The 21,281-nt window shown below is 43.9% G+C and overlaps 1 protein-coding gene across 2 annotated transcripts in view; it reads right to left on the bottom strand.

Annotated features, from left to right (window-relative positions):
- Nucleotides 1-8,842: 8,842 nt before the first annotated feature.
- The window catches only part of klhl22 (kelch-like family member 22), a 50,903-nt gene continuing 38,464 nt past the window's right edge, over nucleotides 8,843-21,281 (bottom strand). For both annotated transcript variants that reach the window (XM_048555770.2, XM_048555772.2), the window contains 3 exons: nucleotides 19,608-19,800; nucleotides 12,564-12,797; nucleotides 8,843-11,564 (listed from right to left, as the gene is read on the bottom strand). In XM_048555770.2, the coding sequence (XP_048411727.2) occupies nucleotides 11,190-11,564; nucleotides 12,564-12,797; nucleotides 19,608-19,800 (802 nt within the window). In that variant the 3' untranslated portion in view covers nucleotides 8,843-11,189. The remainder of the gene's footprint in view (nucleotides 11,565-12,563; nucleotides 12,798-19,607; nucleotides 19,801-21,281) is intronic.

Raw genomic sequence — 21,281 nt, 5'->3', positions numbered from 1 at the left:
GTCAAGTAGTCAATGTTCATGCGTTCACTGGAGGAGAACGGTTCTGGTTCCTGAACTGCCGTAAGGATGGGGCTGTGTGTTGTGTGAAACAAACTAACTCTCAGCTTTATGTCACTTCTGCCAACGCATGAGCTGTCTGGGGGCAATTAATGATGCAGAGAACAATCAAGATGGAGTTGGGCCAGAATTAAGGATATTGGTTAGACTTCACTATATCTTTCGTATCCCCCACAGTCTACAAGCAAGTTGCTGGCTTATAGTTCATAGAGCTGATTTCCAAAGAGTGGACGAAACTACTTTTCTATTTCAAAAGAGTAGGGTGAGCTTTACTGTTTTTACCTGGAGTGCCTGATAGGGACAGTGTCGAGTGGACTTGATTTGGAGTCAGAGTCATACAGCATGGAAACAGGCCCTTTGGCCTAAACTGGCCAATGCTGACCATGGTGCTCGTTCAGCACGATCCACTTGCCCGCATTTGGTCCATATCCCTTTAAACCCCTCTCATCCATGTAACTATCAATGTATTTTCTCTGGCAGCCCATTCCATATACTTAAGGGGCAAAAGATAAAGGAAAAATCTCTGCAAGGGCCTCTGCAATTTATTCCCTATTCTCCCACAGCTTCCACAGATGGACTTAATTGGGCCCGGGGATTTATCCACCTTAATGCAAACTTGAAGGCTGCAAACATCTCCTCCCTGGTATTGTGTATGTGGTCCTTAACATGCCCACTTGTTTCCCTTATTTCCTTAGCATCCATGATTCTGTCCTCAGTAAAAACTGAGGAGAAATATTAATTAAATCTTGTCTTTTCTGTTTACATCTTGTTAAAGAGTACGAATTCTCAGCAGCTATAATTCTCATAGACTTGTTCCGTCCCTCTTTATGGTGTTGCTAACCTTGGGTCGCTATCAGAGCCTTTCTCTCTCACACAAACACACTGTCATACAGCACAGAAACAGACCCTTTGGTCCAACATGTCCATGCCAAGTGGATTTCCCAAACAAAACTAATCCCATTCGCCTCCATTTCGCCCATGTCCCCCTTAGTCTTTCCTATTTATGTACCTGTTCAAATCATTTTTAAATATTACAACTACCTGCATCTACCACTTCCTCTGGCAGTTAATTCCATATACAAACTATTCTCCCCTCCGGTCCCTTTTTAAATCTTTCTCCTCTCACTTTAAAACTGTGCCCTCCAGTTTTGAACTCCCCATCCCTCAGGGAGGGGGAACTACAAGGAGTATATCTACAACATTACCAGAATTTCTAAAATCTTTAACATCCTCCATTTTGAATGAAGAAGGCAGCAGGTGTAGGCAAGCACCTAGGTTCAGAAGTGAACTTACAAAATACTGTTGGGAAATATAGTCTGAAATGGCTCACTTTCCAGACTTGGAGAATGAATTTTACCCACTGTGTTAAACCTCAATAATTAAATGTGTGCTGTGTATGTTCCTGCTCTGCAAAAAGCAGTGGTTACTAGGAATTTGCTGAAGTTATTCTGCAGGTGGGCTCAGAGGTGGTAGTTGCAGCTGCAGTTTAATGTTGTGTTACCTGGGAATAGCTCTGCATCCTGATAAAACCATGGACATTGCAGGAGTTTTAAAAATCCTTCCAAAATTCTAAAACCTTCAATTGTTTTTACAGAAAATGACCAAGGCCTTAACCCTTGCTTATATCTTGAGCCTGCTCCACCATTCAATAAGATAGTGGCTGATCTTTTTTTTTCATCAACTCTACATCCTGATGATCTTTCATCCCCATGGTGATCAAGAGTATCTACCGCTGCCTTAAAAATATGTAAAGATTTTGCATCCAGTGCATTTTGGGGAAGGAAATTCCAAAGACCTCAGCCCCCAGAGAAGAAATGTTTCCTTATGAGTCTTAAATGGGCACACCCTCAGGTTTTAAACTACACCCCACCCCCTTTAGATTCATTCAGAAAAGGAAGTATCATTTCCACATTCACCCAATCAAATCCTGTCAGGACCTTAGATGTTTCAATTACGTTCCCGCTGACTGTTCTAAACTCAGACAAATCTAGCCAGTCTCGCTTCCCCTCATAACGCAATCCACTCATTCCAGGTATTAGTCTAGTAAACCTTCTCAGAACTGCATCCAACACATTAACATCCTTCTCTGAGTACGGTGACCAGTATTGCGCACAGTCCCCCAGATTGCAGTGTCACCAATGATCTGTTTAACTGAAAGCATAACCCCCCCTACTTTGACCTTCAGTTCCCCTCACAATAAACACAACGTTGTATTAGTTTTTCTGATTACTTGCTGTAGCTGCAAGCTAACCTTCTGTGATTCATGCACGAGGACACCCAGATTCCACTGCATCTCGGAATCTGCAACCTCTCACCATAGCGATAATACGCTTTCATATTATTCTTTAGTCAAAATGGACAATTTCACATTTTCCCCACATGATACTCCAATTGCCAGATCATTAGCCACTCATTTCACCTGTTTTCATTTAAGGGTTCCTTATCTCCTCTCCACAACTCACTTTCTGATTTATCTTCATGTCATCAGCGAATTTTAGCTCCCGCATTTTTTGATACCTTCATCTGAGTGATTCCTATAAGTCGTGTATAGAGTAGTACTAACCCTGGTGGGACACCAATTGTCATCCAGAAGAGGACCCATTCCTTCCTGTTAGCCAGCCATTCATCTATTCAGGTCAATATATTGCCCCCACATCATGAGCTTCTGTTTTCCACATTAACCTTTGATATGGCTCATTATCAAATGCCTTCTGGAGATCTAAAATACATCCACAGGTTCCCCATTATCTACAAGTTTACTTTTCAAAGAACTCCAAACACAAATTACTTAAACATGATTTCTCTTTGACAGAATATCATGTTAGCTCTGCCTGATTACCTTGAACTTATCTAAGTGTCGTGTTATGTCTTTAATAATAGTTTCTGACATTTTCCCTATGACAGATGTTAAGCTGAGTGGCCTATGGCTTTCTGACTTCTGTCTCCCTTCCTCTGAATAAGATTAGCTTCAGCGTTCAGATTGGGAAGTAACTAATGATGTTGGAAAATTAAATTTAAATGAAAGTCATCATGTTTAAATATTTAATCAGCTTCCTTAAGCCTCCCTAATGTCTAATGGCAAACTGTAATAGGAACAAGACTAGGCCACTCAGCCCTTCCAAGTCCCATCATGTTCAGCTGCTTTACCAGTCACCTTTCTTCCGTCAGAAGTTTAGAATGGGGATATTCACTGATGCTTACATAATGTCGTTTTTCAGCTGCTCAGATACTAAAGCAGTCTCTGCAGATGCAGCAAGACTTGACACTATTCGGGTGTGAGTTGACAAATTAAGTAACATATACGATGAGTTACTCATCATCTGAGTCCCAATAATAACCTTTACAACTTCATTCAAATGAATGAAAAGGACTAGAAAGGCATGTAGGTGAGCTCACAGAGACGTGGTGAATGTAGGAAAATAATAGTGTTTGGAAGGATTATTCAGAAGGCGGTAAACTGGGCATGTATCAATCATTCAACACACTTTACTAAACCCGTATGTTATTGACCTAATTTAACCTTTTTGTTTTGTGAATTCAACTTATGCTATAAACATTGCATGCACAAATATTCAACAAACAAAAAACTGAATTTGGAGGAGTGCACCAACTTTGTAATACCTGTAACAGATAACCACAGCGTTGGCACTGGTAACTAAATAAAAACTATTATCAGTGATAATGGGAACTGCAGATGCTGGAGAATCCAAGATAATGAATTGTGAGGCTGGATGAACACAGCAGGCCCAGCAGCATCTCAGGAGCACAAAAGCTCACATTTCACTAAATAAAAACTACACTGGTTTCTTGAAGAAGAAGCCATGGTGATGGGCTGTAGTAACAAGAAACCACATCATTGGTAATAGTTCCAGACAATAGGCCTTTCTTCCCCCCAACCCCACTTGTAGGTGAAAGGTGCCTATCACCCAGCTATCAGGAACTTACTGCCATAGTTGTTTGTTCATGCTGAGAATCTTTATTGTGCACATACCCAGCTGCAGCTACCTTTCTCACTTGAACGTGACTGTTCTTTTTGTACAATGAAACTTTCCGTAAGATTGGAAATCAGGCAGCAACGTGCAGACCACTCCATTCTCAACCTCTCCCCTTGCCTGAGGCATGCTGACCCTCCGGTTAAACCCCTACCTTTCTCTAACAAGAGATAGGCCTCAGCTAATCACGTAAGTACTGAGGGGAAGACTTCAAAGTGCTTTGCTTCGGAATATGCTGTGTGTACATTGAAGATGTTTTGGTGTATAACTGTTGCGGGTCAGAGGAGCATTGAGAAATGTTTTCACTTGGAGTCTAGCGTTCACTGCCTGAAAGAGTGCTCGATTAAGAAATTCACAAACATCATAAGCAGCATTTAGATAGCCACTTGTGTTGGTGTGGCCTCTTGGGCTGTGGGCTGAAAAATGGTGCAGTCAGAACAGATTTTTGTTGACTGGTGCAGACATTGTACTGAATGGCTCACTGCAATGCTGTAAATGTCTGAGGGTTTAATGAGGGGTTAACTAGAGTGGATGGTGTTGGGGAAACTGACCTATTTGACATCTGAAAGTCATGGTTCTGGACTGAGGTTGGTCTGAGCACTCCACTTTGTGCATTGACATCTGTTTCAGAAAGAGCTTGATGCAGAATCAGCAAGGATGTGGTTGAGTGGAACAGTACCCAAGCCAACTGTCCAGCTCAGTAACTCGCAGTTACGGAAAGGCAGATTAAGCTTCACTTAGCACGATATTGCCAAGTTTTGATGTAGCTACACATATCAGACCACAACACAGCTGCAAAACATCAAAATGTGATACAAGTTTGCTGATAAAAGTAACCCATTGCAAACAGCCAGCTACGACTGAGCCAACAGGAGTGTACTAGAACCATTCATGTACCTACTTTCACAATCTCAGGATGTCCCAAAATGTTTCACAGGCAATAGATTCTTTCATGTTCTGATGCAGTTATTAAAAGATAGTTACAGCAGAATTGTCTGTTAATGTGCGCAATAAAGATTCTCACTGCAGACAAATCATTTTAGTCAGTGCTATTTTCCATCCATGTGCAAAATGGGATGTTGTGTACACCAATGTTGGTAAGTCTGGATGTCTTCAGCAGTACAAACAATAAACGTATGTATATCTACAAACCGACAGAAATAATCTGGATAGCTACTCTCTTGTCAACTAGGCAACTCACCACCGTATTCTCAAAGGTGACTGGGGATAAGAATGTAACAAAAGGAGCAGGATTGGGCAATTTAGCTCCTTAAACCTGCTCCATCATACAACCAGATTGCGGTTAATCTTCAACATCAACTTTCTTCACGCTTCCCATATTGGCTCAGTGGCTCCTGGCACGTCCCAGCCTGCTCTCTTGGCAGTTCATGACAAATCCCAGCCCTGGTCTCAGCACGTTATTGGATCCTGTATCTGTAGTAGTGACGAGAGCAGACAGCTGAAATCTCCCAGAGAGCAATAAGTGGAGGCTTCATCAAAGACCGTTGGACCTTCAGCTTATTCCTTTATTCCTAGTCTATGAAAGACTTGCATGTAAATTTCTTTTTCTAGTTTATGAAATAATGATTAACTTTTTAACTGTCATTTATTACTACTCTGTACCTAAAATGGTGCCATGTGTAGGGATGTTATATACTTTGCACTGTACTTACATAGAACCAAACATTGTTACCAAATAACCCAGAAACACCCACATCATACAAATAAAGGGTTCATGAAAGGTGTCACATAAACACAGAATTTTTTCATAAAAGGATTACAGCACAGAGGATGCCATTCAGTCTGTCGGGTAATGATCCAATTCCCTTTTTAAAAGAGACAAACCAATTTGTCTGCCACGCACACATCTGAATCACTCAGGAGCACAAAAAACATTTCCCTTTTTTGTACTGGTTCTGTGTCAGTCATGTTATGGTCCTCTGGCTCCCTTGTGCGGATAGGTACAGCTCCTTTTAATTTCTTTCTGAACATCTCTATCGAATTGTCTCCGAATGCATTCTCCAAGAATACAAGCAAGAATATGAAATTGAAGACCTTCCTCCCAGGAACCATTCCTTTCATCCTTTCTGCACTGACTCCCACCCTGATATCTAATTTGCAGTAGATCAGGATTTCTACAGGTTACGGCATTAACAGAAGTCACCTTATTGCACTGCACGGCTAGCATTCCACCTTTGGATATTGAGCATTGGGATTAATTGCTAGAAGATTTCCAAGTATCTGCAATGCAGGAGAAAGGGCAATATTGCTGAATAATGCCTTTGTCCCGCTTACAACTGGGCTATCGCCTCTCCAGGGTATTATCACTGGACTGTTGATACAGACACCCAGGTTCTAACCTCGCCGCAGCACAGGGTAGAATTTGAATTAAATAAAGTATCTGGAATTAAGAGTCTAACAATGACCATTAATCCATTGTCGATTGTCGGAAAAACCCGTCTGGTTCACTGATGACCTTTAGGGAAGGAAACTGGCCTACATGTGACTCCAGACCCACAGCAATGTGGTTGACTCTTAACTGCCCTCGGGGAAATTATGGATGGGCAATAAGTACTGCCTGGCCAGTGACGACCTCATCCTATGAATGAAGGAAGAAATACCCAATCCCTAAAACAAAACAAATAAAAGCACAATAGGAAGAGAAAATGTCTCACCTGACCACACTTGTGTAAAGAGTCTGTTATCAGGCATAAGAGGTCATGAGTAAGTAAAGTCAGTGTTTTGTAGGAGCCATTTGGTTCTGTATTGTAATGCCTGAGAAAGCTGCAACAATATGAAAGAAATAAATTCACCTGGGTTTGATTTCACCTGCATAGAGCTTGAAGTTGTTACTCTCTTCAAATGCAGCTATTTGCCTTTGTGGAAGAAACTGTTAAGCTGAACTCATGACAAATTGTTTGACTGGTAAAATGTTGCAAATTTGGAGCAGCCAGAAAAGTCCCAATACTGTTAGCACCAAGATAACAAAGTGTAGAGCTGGATGAACACAGCAGGCCAAGCTGACGTTTTGGGCCTAGACCCTTCATCAGAGCAACAAGTTAGCACCAAGATATCTAATCTCAGCCACTGCAGTTATATGGGCAATATAACTACACTCATGGACTAGAGACAAAGACAACAAACCAAAGTACCCAACTGTGATTGGTGAAGAAATACGATTAGGCTGACCTAAACGTTCCTGAATCCTGAAACTCCATCACTTTTATTTAGTTCAAACACACCTCCCTTTCCTCACAGGCCAACCCACCGCTAGGGTATTTTCCACGGTCTCTCTCCCCCCGCCCACAGCTCTGTCACTCTGAAGCAACTCACTGTTCGAAGCTCATTCATGCAGCAAACGGGAATTTTGGTCAGGATAATGGGGAGAACTTCTCTGCTTTTCTTCAAAATAAGAGCTGTTGGATCTTTAATGTCACCTTTAAGGGAAATTAGATCACAGTTTGATCTTGTCCAAAATAAGACACTTCTAAAAGTGCAATTCCTTTCTGCCTTTGAGCATCACTTGGAACGTATGCTTAAGTCTGTAGGTGGGGAGGTGAATGCAGGAGGTCTGTGATTGTGTAAAGCGAGGGAGTTCTTGCTTTTGGTTTTTTTGGGTGGTCTCTGACATTGGCGTGTCTCTTACAAAACAGAGATGTCAACCCTTGAACACTGAAGCCCAACATACAGCGTCTCCAAATCTGCCAGGGGATCAGACACCTGGCCAAGTGTCTGAATGATGCCGTCCCATATCATCACTCGGAATTTAAGTATGCTTGGAACAAAATGGCTTTCTTTGTGAGAGATATAAATAGAAGTAGATCCTGTAAGTCTGCTTCACCATTTAATATTATCATGTCTCATCATCCAACTCAACACCATGTTCCTGCTTTCTCCTGAAAACATTGTGTTGGCTTTAACCACTTTCCATGGCAGAGAATCCCACTTCCTAGGCAAAGAAATTTCTCCTCATCCCAGTCCTAAATGGTCTACCCCATATCCATGGGCTGTGACACGTGGTTCTGGACTCCCGAGACATCAGGAAGATCCTTCTTGCATTTATCAGTGGGGAGCTAGAGGAACACAGCAGGCCAGGCAGTGTCAGAGGAGCAGGAAAGTCGATGTTTCAGGTCAGGACCCTTCTTCAGAAGATTCTCCTGCTTCTCTGATGCTGCCTGACCTGCTCTGTTTCACCAACCCCACACTGTGTTGACTCTGACTCCAGCATCTGTAGTTCTTGCCGTTTCTTCTCACATTTATTCTGTATTGTCCTGTTATTAGTTTCTATGAGATCCTCTCTCATTCTTCTAAACTCCAGTGAATATAATCCTAACCAATTCAGTCTCTTTTAACACATCAGTCCTGCCATCCTAGAAGTGAGTTTGATAAATCTTTGTAGCAGTCCCTCTGTGGCCAGAACATCCCCCCTCAGATAAGGCAATCAGAACTGCACACAATACTCCAGGTGTGGTCTCACCAAGGCCCTGTGCAATTACAGCAAGATTTCCCTGCTCCTGTACTTGAATCCTCTTGCCATGAAGGCCAAAAAACCATCTGCCTTCTTCACTGCCTGATGCACTGGCAATGCTTACATTGTAGTGACTGATGTACGACGACAGTCAGGTCTCACTGCACCTCCCCCTTTCCCAATCTATCATCATTCAGATAACTATCTGCCTTACTATTAAACAAACTGTTAGTTCAGATACACTCGCATCAAGATAATATTCTGAATCAGTGTAAGGATTGCAAAGACAGAGATTGAACACTTATTTGAATATAAGTTACATTTATTGTTGCATGTACTACAGCAGTGTAGGTTATAGGTTAAAAACAAAATCAGCACTGTTTCCAATGTGTAATTTCAAAGCACTGTAAAATGGAAAATAAATATCAAGGCTCCAATAGCTTCATGATTCAATTCGATAAAATCTTTCCACCCTCATATTCACGGCATCACCAGGTGATCAGACTTTGATAAAATCAGAACTTTACACATTTAAGAAGGTCTTTTGAAGCAAATAACATGCATTATCCAAACACACACACATCTCCCAACTCTTCCCAGATCCTTACAATCTTTTCTCACTTAAACCGTTCTTTACTCAAATCTCTAGATTAGACTTTTACCAAAAATGCCGTCATGTTTATCTGGGCAGATAATTCTTGATATAAAATACATCAATCTTTAGAGGTGGCAAATGACATAACAGTCAGCTCACAGGTTTGGCCTGGTTTTAGGAAGATGATCCACAAATCTGTACCACCCTTAAAAAGCATGAAGGAGTTGACATGTCTGCACGGAAATGGGGTAAAGCAATCTCTAGTGGGATCGCTCATGGAGAATACAAATTTGAGAAGAAAACCATGCATGGACTATGTGCTTTAAATCCCTCAAACAAGTCAACAAATTGACTTCTAGTATAATAATCACTTCAGGCCCAGTTTACATCAGCTACTTACATATATATAGCACCTTGAATGTGGACATAGATCCCAAGGCACTTCGCAGGAGCAAGAAAAGTGAATGCGGAGCTAAAGGAGTAGTTACTATATTATGAGGATGGGAGTTACTCGAGATACTCCATTTGTCAACCTAGGGTGAGTTAGAATGTGGTTTTATTTTTTGGAGCAGGGCAGGGGAACTGGACCTTGTCAACACTGACGAGTATAAGTCAGCAATCTCATCACTGACAGCTTGTCGTGAAAAACAGCAAAGTAGTGGCACAACAGACCTTGTGTAAAGGAAACAGTGAAATGGTAATGGAAAAAATACAACCAATTCAATTAAAAACCTGCAACACAGAATGCTCTGAAACACTTCACAGCCAATGGAGTGCAAACAGTTTCCACACTGTACGGTAGAGATTCTATTCTATTCTACTGTTGTTATGTCAGATATCTAGCAGCCAAAGCAGCAATGTGATAACTGTCAGGACGTCAGATAATTGTTCAAGGAGCAAACATTGACCTGGATACCAGGGACATCTGGGCTCTTCAAAACAGGGCCAGGAGATCTTTTTATTCCATTTTTACAGGGACAGATTAATAGCTCTCCTGACAACAGACAGAACGGTGGTTTAAGCTCAATGAATGACACAATGCTGTCAATGCAGCACCCCCTCTATTCAGAATAAAGCACCATGTGCTAAGGTCTTCAGGGTGGGAGCTGAACCCACCCAGCTTCTGAACTGGGGAAGATTGAAAGCTTGGATCTTTTCTGGAGTGTGCTGCGTAGGGAAAAGAGAAATCTAGGGAAGTGTGGGGATCCGTAACTCTGGAGTCCTGGGAAAGAAGAACAAAAAGGAATGAATATAATTAAAGTGAAAGTGCAGGGAGATGACTCGAACTAAAAGTGAAAACACTGCAGAAGCTCAACAGGTGTGGTAACATCTGTGAAGAATGAAACAGAGTTAAAATTAAGTTCAATATCACTTCTTCACAACAGGAACAAGAGTAATATTGGACTCAAAGTATTAACTCTGTTTTACTCTACACAGATCCTGCCACACCTGTTGTGTTTCTCCAGTATTTTCTCTTTTTACTTCAGATTTCCAGCATCTGCAGTACTTTGCTTTTATTTGAGAAGAGTCTAATGTCTGTTCACAAGGCTGGACCTAATCAAAGCAGTATTATTAAATGGGAATGAAAAGTTTGTGTATGAGAGACAGATATTGCGGGATTTATTGTCCAGCTTACAGCTGGACTTCCTAATACTGAAGGAAGAAAACTGATTAAATAACGTTCCCCAGTTTTGTAAGATTTGGTATAAACTCATGTAAATCATTGAGTGCCAGGTATGATACATTTCCTATACTGAGATAGCAATTCTAGGTTTGGATTTTTACATTTAACACAGATTAGAAGGTGGTGTCAAGGATTCTGTGGCCTCTCCAAGATCCTACACTTGTCAACATACATTTGTCTGCTCAAGAGCAGCCACTTAGATAAGGTAACATGAGGGAAGGTGAGGGGAAACTGCCTGTCCCTGTGATACCTTCACAATCCCCTAGCCCCTCCGCAATGCCCCTGCATAAAGCAGGGCTGAGAACACAGAGAAAAAAAACAAAGTAGTAATCCATAGGTTGTGCCACATTAAGAACAGAAAGGCTGAACAGTACGGCCTGTTTAACCAAACGTTCAGTCTTCACTGGAACTGAATTCCTCAAAGTCAGACAGGCCGACCATTTCGGGAAGCACGTAGGCACGGCGGCAGGCACGCTCTGAATGTTTCCGAGGAGTCGGGCTCCCCCAGTCCTCCACCAGTTGTCTCGGGAGGGTCAGGACACAGCAGGACATGCCAGAATTGGCACACTCAATATCCGGAGCTTGCTCCCAGCAGTGCTCCACCACGTTATATATGTGGACGTAGTCAGTGCGTGTGTAACGGTCGTGTGACCTCCCGCCCAGGATGTAGATCCTGTCATCCAAGACAGCAATGCCTGGCTCTCCATGACCAAAGGGCATTTCGGAAACCGTTGACCACTGGTCTCGCTCAGGGCTGTAACAGGAAACCTTCACAGGAACAACAGGAAAAAAAAAGCATTGAAACGGTGGTAGCAGTGTGAACAAGCAGGGCACAAACCAACAGCGTAACACTTCACACACCACTACAACTGATACAAATGCAATTTCAAAGCAGCAACGGTGCCTTGTTTCAAAGAATGGCTGCTGGTGTGAGCCAGGCCAACTGGCTGCTTCAACAAAGCCAGAAGTGAGTGTTGTCAGCAAGGGGCACAATTCATTTAGCAGCAAGAACCTGAATTTATATGGTGCCTTTAACACAGTCAAACGTCACAAGGCGCTTCACAAGAATGTTATCAAATAAAATTTGCGGAGTATTATGACAGGTTGTAAAAAAGGCAGGTTTTAAGGTAAGAAAGGGTGTAGAGTGATGGACAAACTCATTGAGGGAATATGTGTTTGGGACCTCTGCAGTTAAAAATGCAACTGCCAATAGGTTAAGCATTTAGATTAGATTCCCTACAGTGTGGAAACAGACCCTTCGGCCCAACAAGTCCACACTGCCCCTTGAAGCATCCCACCCAAACCCATCCCCCTATTACCCACACACCCCTGAACGCTACGGGAAATTTAGCATGTCCAATCCACTACCCTGCACATCTTTGGACTGTTGGAGGAAACCGGAGCACCAGGAGGAAACCCACGCAGACACCGGGAGAATGTGCAAACTCCACACAGACAGTTGCCCGAGGCTGGAATCGAACCCGGGTCCCTGGCGCTGTGAGGCTGCAGTGCTAACCACTGAGCCACTGTGCCACCACAAAAATGAAGAATGTACAAGAGGGCAGAAATGTTGTTAAATAGGTAGCTTTTGTCATCCGTGATATCTTCCAGGGGGCTGAGACATCACCATTTTGAAGGTCTCTTTGTTAACAGCTCTCAGATTCACACTGCGAATCCCAGCCATTCTAATGTTGCACATCAAGCTGATTAGGTGACGAGGAGGTAGAAGCCCAAAAGCAGAAACATCCCACCTTGCTCAAAGCTTACCTGCACGACATCCTGCCTATACCCATTGGCATTGTTGCTGCCACCGAGTAGGTAAAGCTGGCCTTGGACTGCAGCCATTCCGTGCCAAGCCCGTTCCACAGGGGCACGGGCCTTCATTTCCCACTGGTTTGCCTCTGGATCGTAGCAGTGCAGCTCCTTCAAGTAGCTTCTGCCACTTCTTCCACAGGCTATGTATATCTTCCCGGCATGCACTGCTCCTGCATGAGCATAAACCTAATCAAATCCAGAGGGATATCAAACCATTATGCAAGATTACTGATCTTTCAACAGATTAGCACAGGAGCATTCAGAATACAAATCTGACAAGGAAAAGAAACAATTTATCACTAATCAGTACTCGCTGTAGCTTCCCATACTTTTCTGGTCTCCCTCTCCTTAACTCCCTGGACAACTACTCCAATCTTCGTTCTCTGACTAAATTCCGATGTAACAGGTTACCAATAGATTTTCTGTTCCTCAAAGTTTTAACCTTTGCAATACAGTGCAAGGTGACATCCTCCTTTGCAAAGTTACTGCAGAGAAATCCACAAACTAAAAGAAGGAAACGACATGCATTTTCTTAAAATACTAAAATAATTTGAGTCAGGTAAGTCACCTATTGCATTAACAGTTTCTGTTTTTGAGCGATTATAAAATTTGTAATAAATTCATTGGTTTTAATCCTGGACAATACTTGAGGGCAATCAGAATGTTAACAGCAAAAGGGCCATGAAATTGCCATGAACTAACGATTCACAATGAACCAGCTTGTATGTTTAGATGTGCATTGTACATCAAATGTCTGACCGTTGAACAGAATATAATCAAATGAGACTGCTTAACGTCAGAATCATACCAGACATCAAAGATTTTTGTGGTACAATGGTAACATCCCTACCTCTGAGTCAGAACTCCCACCGTAACACATCAGAACTAACCGATAAAAATAACTAAAATTATTCATCTGTCTGATTAGCTGCCATGGTCCTCTGTACCATTCTGGACACTGCTTCAATAAACCAAGGGGTTAAGGAGGAACATCATGAAGGATGAAGCCCTTTCATAACCTTCACAGAATCAGACCTTTCTGAAAAGGACGATGAGATTTTGAACTTTATTTTGAATTTGTAAGTTTGAGAATTTTGTTTAGGTGGTGTATTATATCACAGCTTCTTAATGTGTTTTTCTATTTTAGTTCAATTGTTTTGTTAGTAAATAAATCCTGTATTAGTTTTAACCTGGAAGAATTAACTTGCTGTGTGACGATTACCATATTTCACAGGGGAATATAGCATCATCCCATACTGTCTTCAGCACAGCATAAAATAAAGGTAGCAATTTAGGGAAGAGGTGATGGTATTGTGGTAATGCCCCTGAGCTGGTAATCGAAGGGCCCAGGCTAATGTTTTGGGAACAGGAGGTTAAATCCGATTACCAATGAAATTTAGATCAATAAATCTGAGAGCATAAAAATGTTGGTCTCAGAATGCTAATTGTTGTACAAACCTGTATTGTTCACTAATGCCCTTTAGGGAAAGAAATCTGCTAGTCTTATCCAGTCTGACTTACATATGATTCCTGACCACTCACGGGGGATTATGCAGCTGTTGGTCGTGGCTAACCCATCACAAGATGAGCCGACTGGAAGTTTGAAGATTATTGATTAATTTGTTGTCACATACACGGAAGTACAGTGAAAAGCTTTGTTTACAGGCAGATCATAGTGAGCAAAGGATGTACAGATCAACAAGAATTAGCCAGAGGCGTACAGGTTACATTGCACAGGGCATGGGCAAGGCGAGGTCAATGTTAGCAAGATCAGTGTTATTTGAGCCTAGACAGTCCATTTGTCGGTCTAACAACAGCTGGGAAAAAGCTGAACCTGCTGGTGCATGTGTTCAGGTTTCTGTATCTTCTGCCTGATGGAAGAGGTTGTAGGAGATCATTACCAGGACATGATGAGTCTTCGATGCTGGCCGCCTTTCCGCGGCAGGGAGCCATGTAGATGGAGTCCGTAGTTGGGGAGTTGGCTTCCGTGATGGTCTGGGCTGTGCTCACCATCTTCTATAGTTCCTTACGGTCCTGGGCAGAGCAGTTGTCGTACCAGGCTGTTATGCACCCGGACAGTTTGCTTTCACTGGTGTATCTATAGAAGTTGGTGAGGCACCTTATGGACATGGCAAATTTCCTGAGCCGCCTGAGGAAGAGGAGGCGTTGTTGTGCCTTATTGACTGTAACATCTACGTGGGAAGTGTGGGATTGGTCTTTGGTTATCGTCACTCCGAGGAGCTTGATGCTATTCACTCACAGGCTCAGTTCCGTTGATGTAGATGGGGGTGCGTTCTCCTCCTTTCTTTATGAAGCCGATGATCAGTTCTTTAGTTTTGCTGACATTGAGAGAAAGATTGTTTTCATTGCACCACGTCACCAAGCCCTCTATCCCCCTTCCGTATTCTGACTTGTCATTAGATAGCCGTCCCACACAGAGGTGTCATCAGTGAACTTGCAGATGGCGTTCATTTGGAACTTGGCAACACAGTCGTGGGTGTACAGGGGGTAGGTACAACAGGGGGCTGAGGATGCATCCTTGCAGGGCTCCAGTGTTGAGTGTTATTGTGGACGAGGTTCAGTTACCTATCCTCACTGATCGCAGTCTGTGCGTCAGAAAGCTGAGGATCCAGTTGCAGAGATTGGAGCCGAGACCAAGGTCACACCGTTTCGAGATCAGTCTGGAGGGGATGATGGTGTCGAAGGTAGAACTGTAGTCCACAAGCAGGAGTCCAACGCAGGTGTCTTTGTTGTCCAGATGCTCCACGGAGAGAGCAGGGCGAGAGATATTGCATCTTCTGTGGACCTGTTACATCGGAAGCTAAACTGTAGGGGATCGAGGCAGATTCGGAGGCTGGAGTTGATGTGGGCCATGACCAGCCTTTCTCAGCACTTCATGGTTACTGAGGTCAGAGCTGTTGGGGGGTGGTCATGAAGGCACGTTGCATGTGTTTTCTTGGGTACAGGGAGTCTTCTTGAAGCAGGTGGGGACTTTGGCTTGTAGGAGGGAGAGATTGAAGATGTCGGTGAATACCTCCATCAGCTGGTTCACACAGGATCTGAGTGTTCGGCAGGGGACACCGTCGGGGCCCATCGCTTTCCTCGGGGTGACTCCCAGGAAAACCAATCCAACATCGGCACCATTGACGGAGCGAGCAGATGTGTCTGGGGCTGTGGGGATGGGCTTCCCCGCGCCACTGGCATTCTGCTCAAACTGAGCATAGAAAGCAATGAGCATGTCAGGGAGGGATGTGTCATTGTCCGCTATGTCTCTCGGTTTCATTTTGGATCCTGTAATGTTGTTTAGGTCTTGCAATAGACAGCGGGAATCTGGTCAGTTTGGGCCTCAGACTTGGTCTGGTTCTGCCTCTTGGCCTCCCTAATGGGTTTACGGGAGGTCATATCTGGATTTTCTGTCTTGGTCTATGTGGTCTGACTTGAATGCTGCACATTTGATCTTCAGTGGGTTTCCTGGTTTATCCAAGGTTTCCGGTTGGGAAGCACACGGATTTGGTTCACCGCCCCCCACACGTTTGGTAATAAAGTCCGTGATGGAGATGGCGTACTCATCTAAGTTTTCCGCTGAAGACTGGAATACGATCCAGCCCACTGAGTCCCGGCATTCCCAGAGACTGTCTTCCACAGCCTTGCACTGGCACCGCACTGTTCTGGGAAGGAGTCTCCCTTTTCAGCTCCTGCTTGTAAGCTGCAAGGAGGAACACAGCGCTGTGATCGGATTTTCCTAACTGTGGGCGGGGAATTGGGAGGTAGGTGTCTTTGGTTGTGTAGCAGTGCTCCAGAACATTCCGTCCTCTGGTGGGGCAGGAGGTGTGTTGGTGGTATTTTGGCAGCACCCTCTTGAGGTTAGCTTGGTGAAGTCACTGGCCGTGAGAAGAGGGCCTCGGGGAATCTTGTCTCTAGAGTGTGTGTGGCGGTGTAAATCTGATCCACATGGGATTGTATGTAGACTGCTGTCAGGGTGGTGGAAGTGAACTCCCATGGTAGATAGCAGGAAGGCATTTTACTGTAAGATGTTCTACGTCTGGGGAGCAATGGCTTGCCTGGATCACTACATCCGAGCACCAGCAAGTGTTGATCAGGAAGCATACACCACCATCCTTCGTCTTACCCAAGAATACCAAGGATTACCCCGAGGATTACCAAACTACAAATACAGTGGCTATGCTCAGGTCAGTCTTTGTTTACCTTAGGGTCTTCTGATATCATCAGAAGAGAAAATGCTCCACAGAGAGTCCACAGCTTCTGTCACCGCAGCGCATCAGCTCTAATCTAAAAGCTGAAATGGGAAGTGGAGTTGCTTTACAGGGAGCAAACGACAGATTCAGAGATCACTGCAGAACAGGAGCTGGCCACCTGGCTCTGTGAATCTATGCTGGCTGTTTTGAAAAGCAGTTCCATTAGTCCCAGTCATTCTGCATATCTATACAACTCTGCTTTCCTACATGAATTTAATTTCCTTTTGAAAGCTACTATCAAATCTGTAGCCACCACTGTGTCAGACAATGCATTCCAAATCCTAATCACTGCTCAAACAATTTCTAGTTTTAATAATTTCACCTTAGATTATTTTGACAATCACTGTTCATCTCTAACTTTTTGGGACAGAACCTACATACTTTGGAAATGGTTTACTTTTCATAGCTCCATTAGAACTTCATGTCTTTAAATATTTCCTGCTCATCCCCTCCAAGGAAAGCAATTCCAGCCACTCCAGTCCCTCTAGGATTCAGTTATTTTCAATAACTAATCATTTTTGACTTGTTTAAGCAAATGAGGAATTACATTTTATTTAGTTCAATACAGTTTGTTGTAAAACCCTTTCTGTGAGGAAAATAACTATATGGCTCAGATCAAAAGTAATGTTAAGATTTTATGGCTGGTTGTGATTCAAGCTAATGTAAATCTAGGCTAACAAATATGCAAACACTTTTGAGGTTAAAATGCTTTTACTCAAGGCCACAGTAATGTTTTAAATTGAAATAACAAGGTGTAGAGCTGGATGAACACAGCAGGCCAAGCAGCATCAGAGGAGCAGGAAGGCTGGCGTTTTGGGTCTATAGCCTTCTTCAGAAAAAAACCCTTGGAAAATATGCAGTAAATGGCAGAACCCTTAAGAGTACTGATAGGCAGATGGATCTGGGTGTACAGGTACACAGGTGACTGCAAGTGGCACTGCAGGTGGAAAAGGTAGTCAACGAGGCATATGGCACGATTGCCTTCATTGGCCAGGGTACTGAGTTTAAAAGTTGTCAGGTAATGTTGCAGCCTTATAGAACCTTAGTTAGGCCACATTTGGAGTATTCTGTTCAATTCTCGTTGCCACACTGCCAGAAGGATGTGGTGGCTTTGGACAGGATACACAAAAGATTTACCAGGATATTGCCTGGTATGGAGGGCATTAGCTATGAAGAGAGGTTGGAGAAACTTGGGTTGTTCTCACTGGAACGACGGAGGTTGGGGGTGGGGGGTGCAAGGCTGCAAGATTATGAAGGACCTGGACAGAGCGTACAGTCAGAAGTGGATCAGGGCGTCCGGGAGGAAACGGTCCCTGTGGAATATCGATAAGGGAGGGGAGGGGAATTAGGATTTGGTGCTGGCAACCCACTGGCAGTGACAGTTGCAGCTTATGGTCCTTTGGATGTAGATGCAGGTGGAGTAATGAGAACAAAGGGGACCCTATCGCGATTAAGGAGGGGAAGAGAAGGCGTGAGGGCTGAAGTCCTGGAGATGGGTTGGACACGGCTAAGGGCTCTATTGATCACAGTAGCCGAAAATCCTTGGTTGAGGAAGAGAGTGGACATTTCTGAGGTTCCTGTTGTGGGAGGTTGCATCATCTAAACAGATACGATGAAGATGAAGAAACTGGGAGAATGGGATGAAGTCCTTACAGGAAAACCAGGTATGAGAATGTACAGTCGAAGTAACTGTGGAACCGGTGAGTTTGTGATGGATGTACACATATACTTGTATCTGGAATGGGTTTTACAATCACTCAGGACTAGTAAACGTTTAGACAGTTTTCTCAAATTCAGTCTATAATTGTAATTTGCTCAGGTCTTACCATTACACATAAAGTGAGCCCCAAAATCTTACATATTCCTTCTAACTGTGATTCCTCATCCCTGGAACCATTTTGGTAAATCTCAAAACATATGTGCATCCTAAAGTATGGTGCCCAAAACTGGATAATATTTCAACTGCAGAGATAATGGTAACTGCAGATGCTGGAGGATCTGGTCCGCCTCCCCATCTCTCCCTATTTATTTCAGAACCCTCTCCCCATTCCCCTCTCTGATGAAGGGTCTAGGCGAAACGTCAGCTTTTGTGCTCCTAAGATGCTGCTTGGTCTTCTGTGTTCATCCAGCTCCACACTTTGTTATGTCCAATACTTCAACTGCAGTCTAGGTGATTTTTAGGTAGGTTTAACATAACCTCCTGCCATTTGTACTTCCTGCTTCCATTTAAAAAGCCAAGGATCCTTCATGTTTCATTCACTTGTACATAAACACCTCTGCACATCCCACAGTCTCTAAGGGATTGCAGCCCTGTCAAAATTGCATGTTTAAAGGTGCTACTGAAATATACTTGTTGTTCTACCATTTAGTTTATATTATCTCTTATTCTTTCTACCAAGATACATTATCTCGCACTTCGGTATTGAAAACACAAGTGATTCAAAGCATTTTCAAATATAAACAGCCCTGGTAGTCCTTTAGATTGAGAATCTTCAATCCACAGTACATAAACCTAAATGACCATTTGCAATACACTTCCTCCTGGACTGCTTCTGCACATACCCTCCCATCCCTACTTGTGATGCCCTACACTGCTAGGTGACCAGATGTACAACAGTCTGTCTCACTATCTGAAGAATGCAGTGTGAAAGTATGCTGGTGAACAGAAAGATAGGTGGTTTCACATTGAACAGACCTGATATAAAGCTTCAAAAACTTGTCACAGTGGGTGGACACGTACCTCTTTGTCCAGCGGTGCCACATATTCCCAAGTATTTAACCGGGGGTCATAACGTTCCACCACGTTTAACTCATGTTGATAGTCTCGGCCACCTACAGCGTACAGATACTCGCCCACCACACACACACAGTGGTCAGCATGCGGCTGCTGCAGCGACTGGATTCGAGTCCACCTGTTATGGCGTGGGTCGTACCTTCAAACAAGACAGATGAAGTAGCCAAATTCAAACTGCACTGAGCTCTCACCACAGTGCCAACACCCCACACACCCATTCAACAACAGGAAAGCCACAACGTGGTAGCCTACACATCCCGCAAGATAAACAGCATACTCCATCAAAGCTAACTTTATTAATACACAAATGAACAACATAAATAGAAAGAAATACTTGGACAAGAAATCTGAAGAACTACAACAGGGAAAAACATTTTCAAACCTGGTGCGAAAACCAATAAAACAAAGAAAACTCTTTAAAACTGAACTAAAGATGGTGTGTTGGTATGCTATACCAGCTTATAAATACAAGCCAAATCCAGTCCTGGGTTCCAGAACTATATATTCTTGCCTTGTACAATGTTTCGGGAGGCACAGAGAAAGGAAGCAATGTTTTCCATTAATTCAAGGTAAGGAATAACAGCACAAAAATAACACTGGCCACATATTAGGTCCGTGCAATACAGAAGGAACAGGATGCCAGTCTACAGACCCTGCTGCCTGTGATACAGGAGAGAGGGATCAGGGTCAGTGTACACACACAGCGCTCTGTGCGATTGAGGAGCGAGCGATCGGGGTCAGTGTACACAGACCCTGCTCCCTGCGATAGAGGAGATAGGGTCGGGGTCAGTGTAAACGCAACACTCTCCCTGTGAGAAAGGAGAGGGGGAATCGGGGTCAGTGTACACACACCATGCTCCGTGTGATGGAGGAGACAGGGATCTGGGTCAGTGTAAACACAACACTCTCCCGGTGAGAGAAGAGAAAGGGCTCGGGGACAGTGTACACACATCGCGCTCCCTGTGATAGAGCAGAGAGGGATCGGGGTCAGTGTACACACGCCGCGCTCAATGTGATAGAGGAGAGAGGGATCGGGGTCAGCATACACACATCGAGCTCCCTGTAACAGCGGAGAGAGGGATTAGGGTCAGTGTACACACACCGCACTCCCTGTGATACAGGAGAGAGGGATCGGGGTCAGTGTAGACACATCGTGCTCCCTGTGATAGAGGAGAGAGGGATCAGGGTCAGCGTACACACACCCTGCTCCCTGCGATAGAGGAGAGAGGGGTTGGGGTCAGCATACACACACCCTGCTCCCTGCGATAGAGGAGAGGGGGATCGGGGTCAGTGTACACACACTGCGCTCCCTGTGATAGAGGAGAGGGATCAGGGTCAGTGTACACGCGCCGCACTCCCTGTGATACAGGAGAGAGCGATCAGGGTCAGTGTACACACGCCGCGCTCCCTGTGATAGAGGAGAGAGGGATCTGGGTCAGTGTAAACACAGCACTCGCCCTGTGATAGAGGAGAGAGGGATCGGCGTCAGTGTACATACATCATGCTCAATGTGATGGAGGAGACAGGGATCTGGGCCAGTGTACACACACCCTGCTCCCTGCGACAGAGGAGAGGGATCGGGGTCAGTGTACACACACCGCGCTCCCTGTGACAAAGGAG

Source organism: Stegostoma tigrinum, chromosome 26 (assembly GCF_030684315.1).
Source record: "Stegostoma tigrinum isolate sSteTig4 chromosome 26, sSteTig4.hap1, whole genome shotgun sequence".
Classification (NCBI taxonomy): Eukaryota; Metazoa; Chordata; class Chondrichthyes; order Orectolobiformes; family Stegostomatidae; genus Stegostoma; species Stegostoma tigrinum.
Note: the sequence above shows the minus strand (reverse complement) of the source record. Positions and strands in the feature narration are given on the sequence as shown.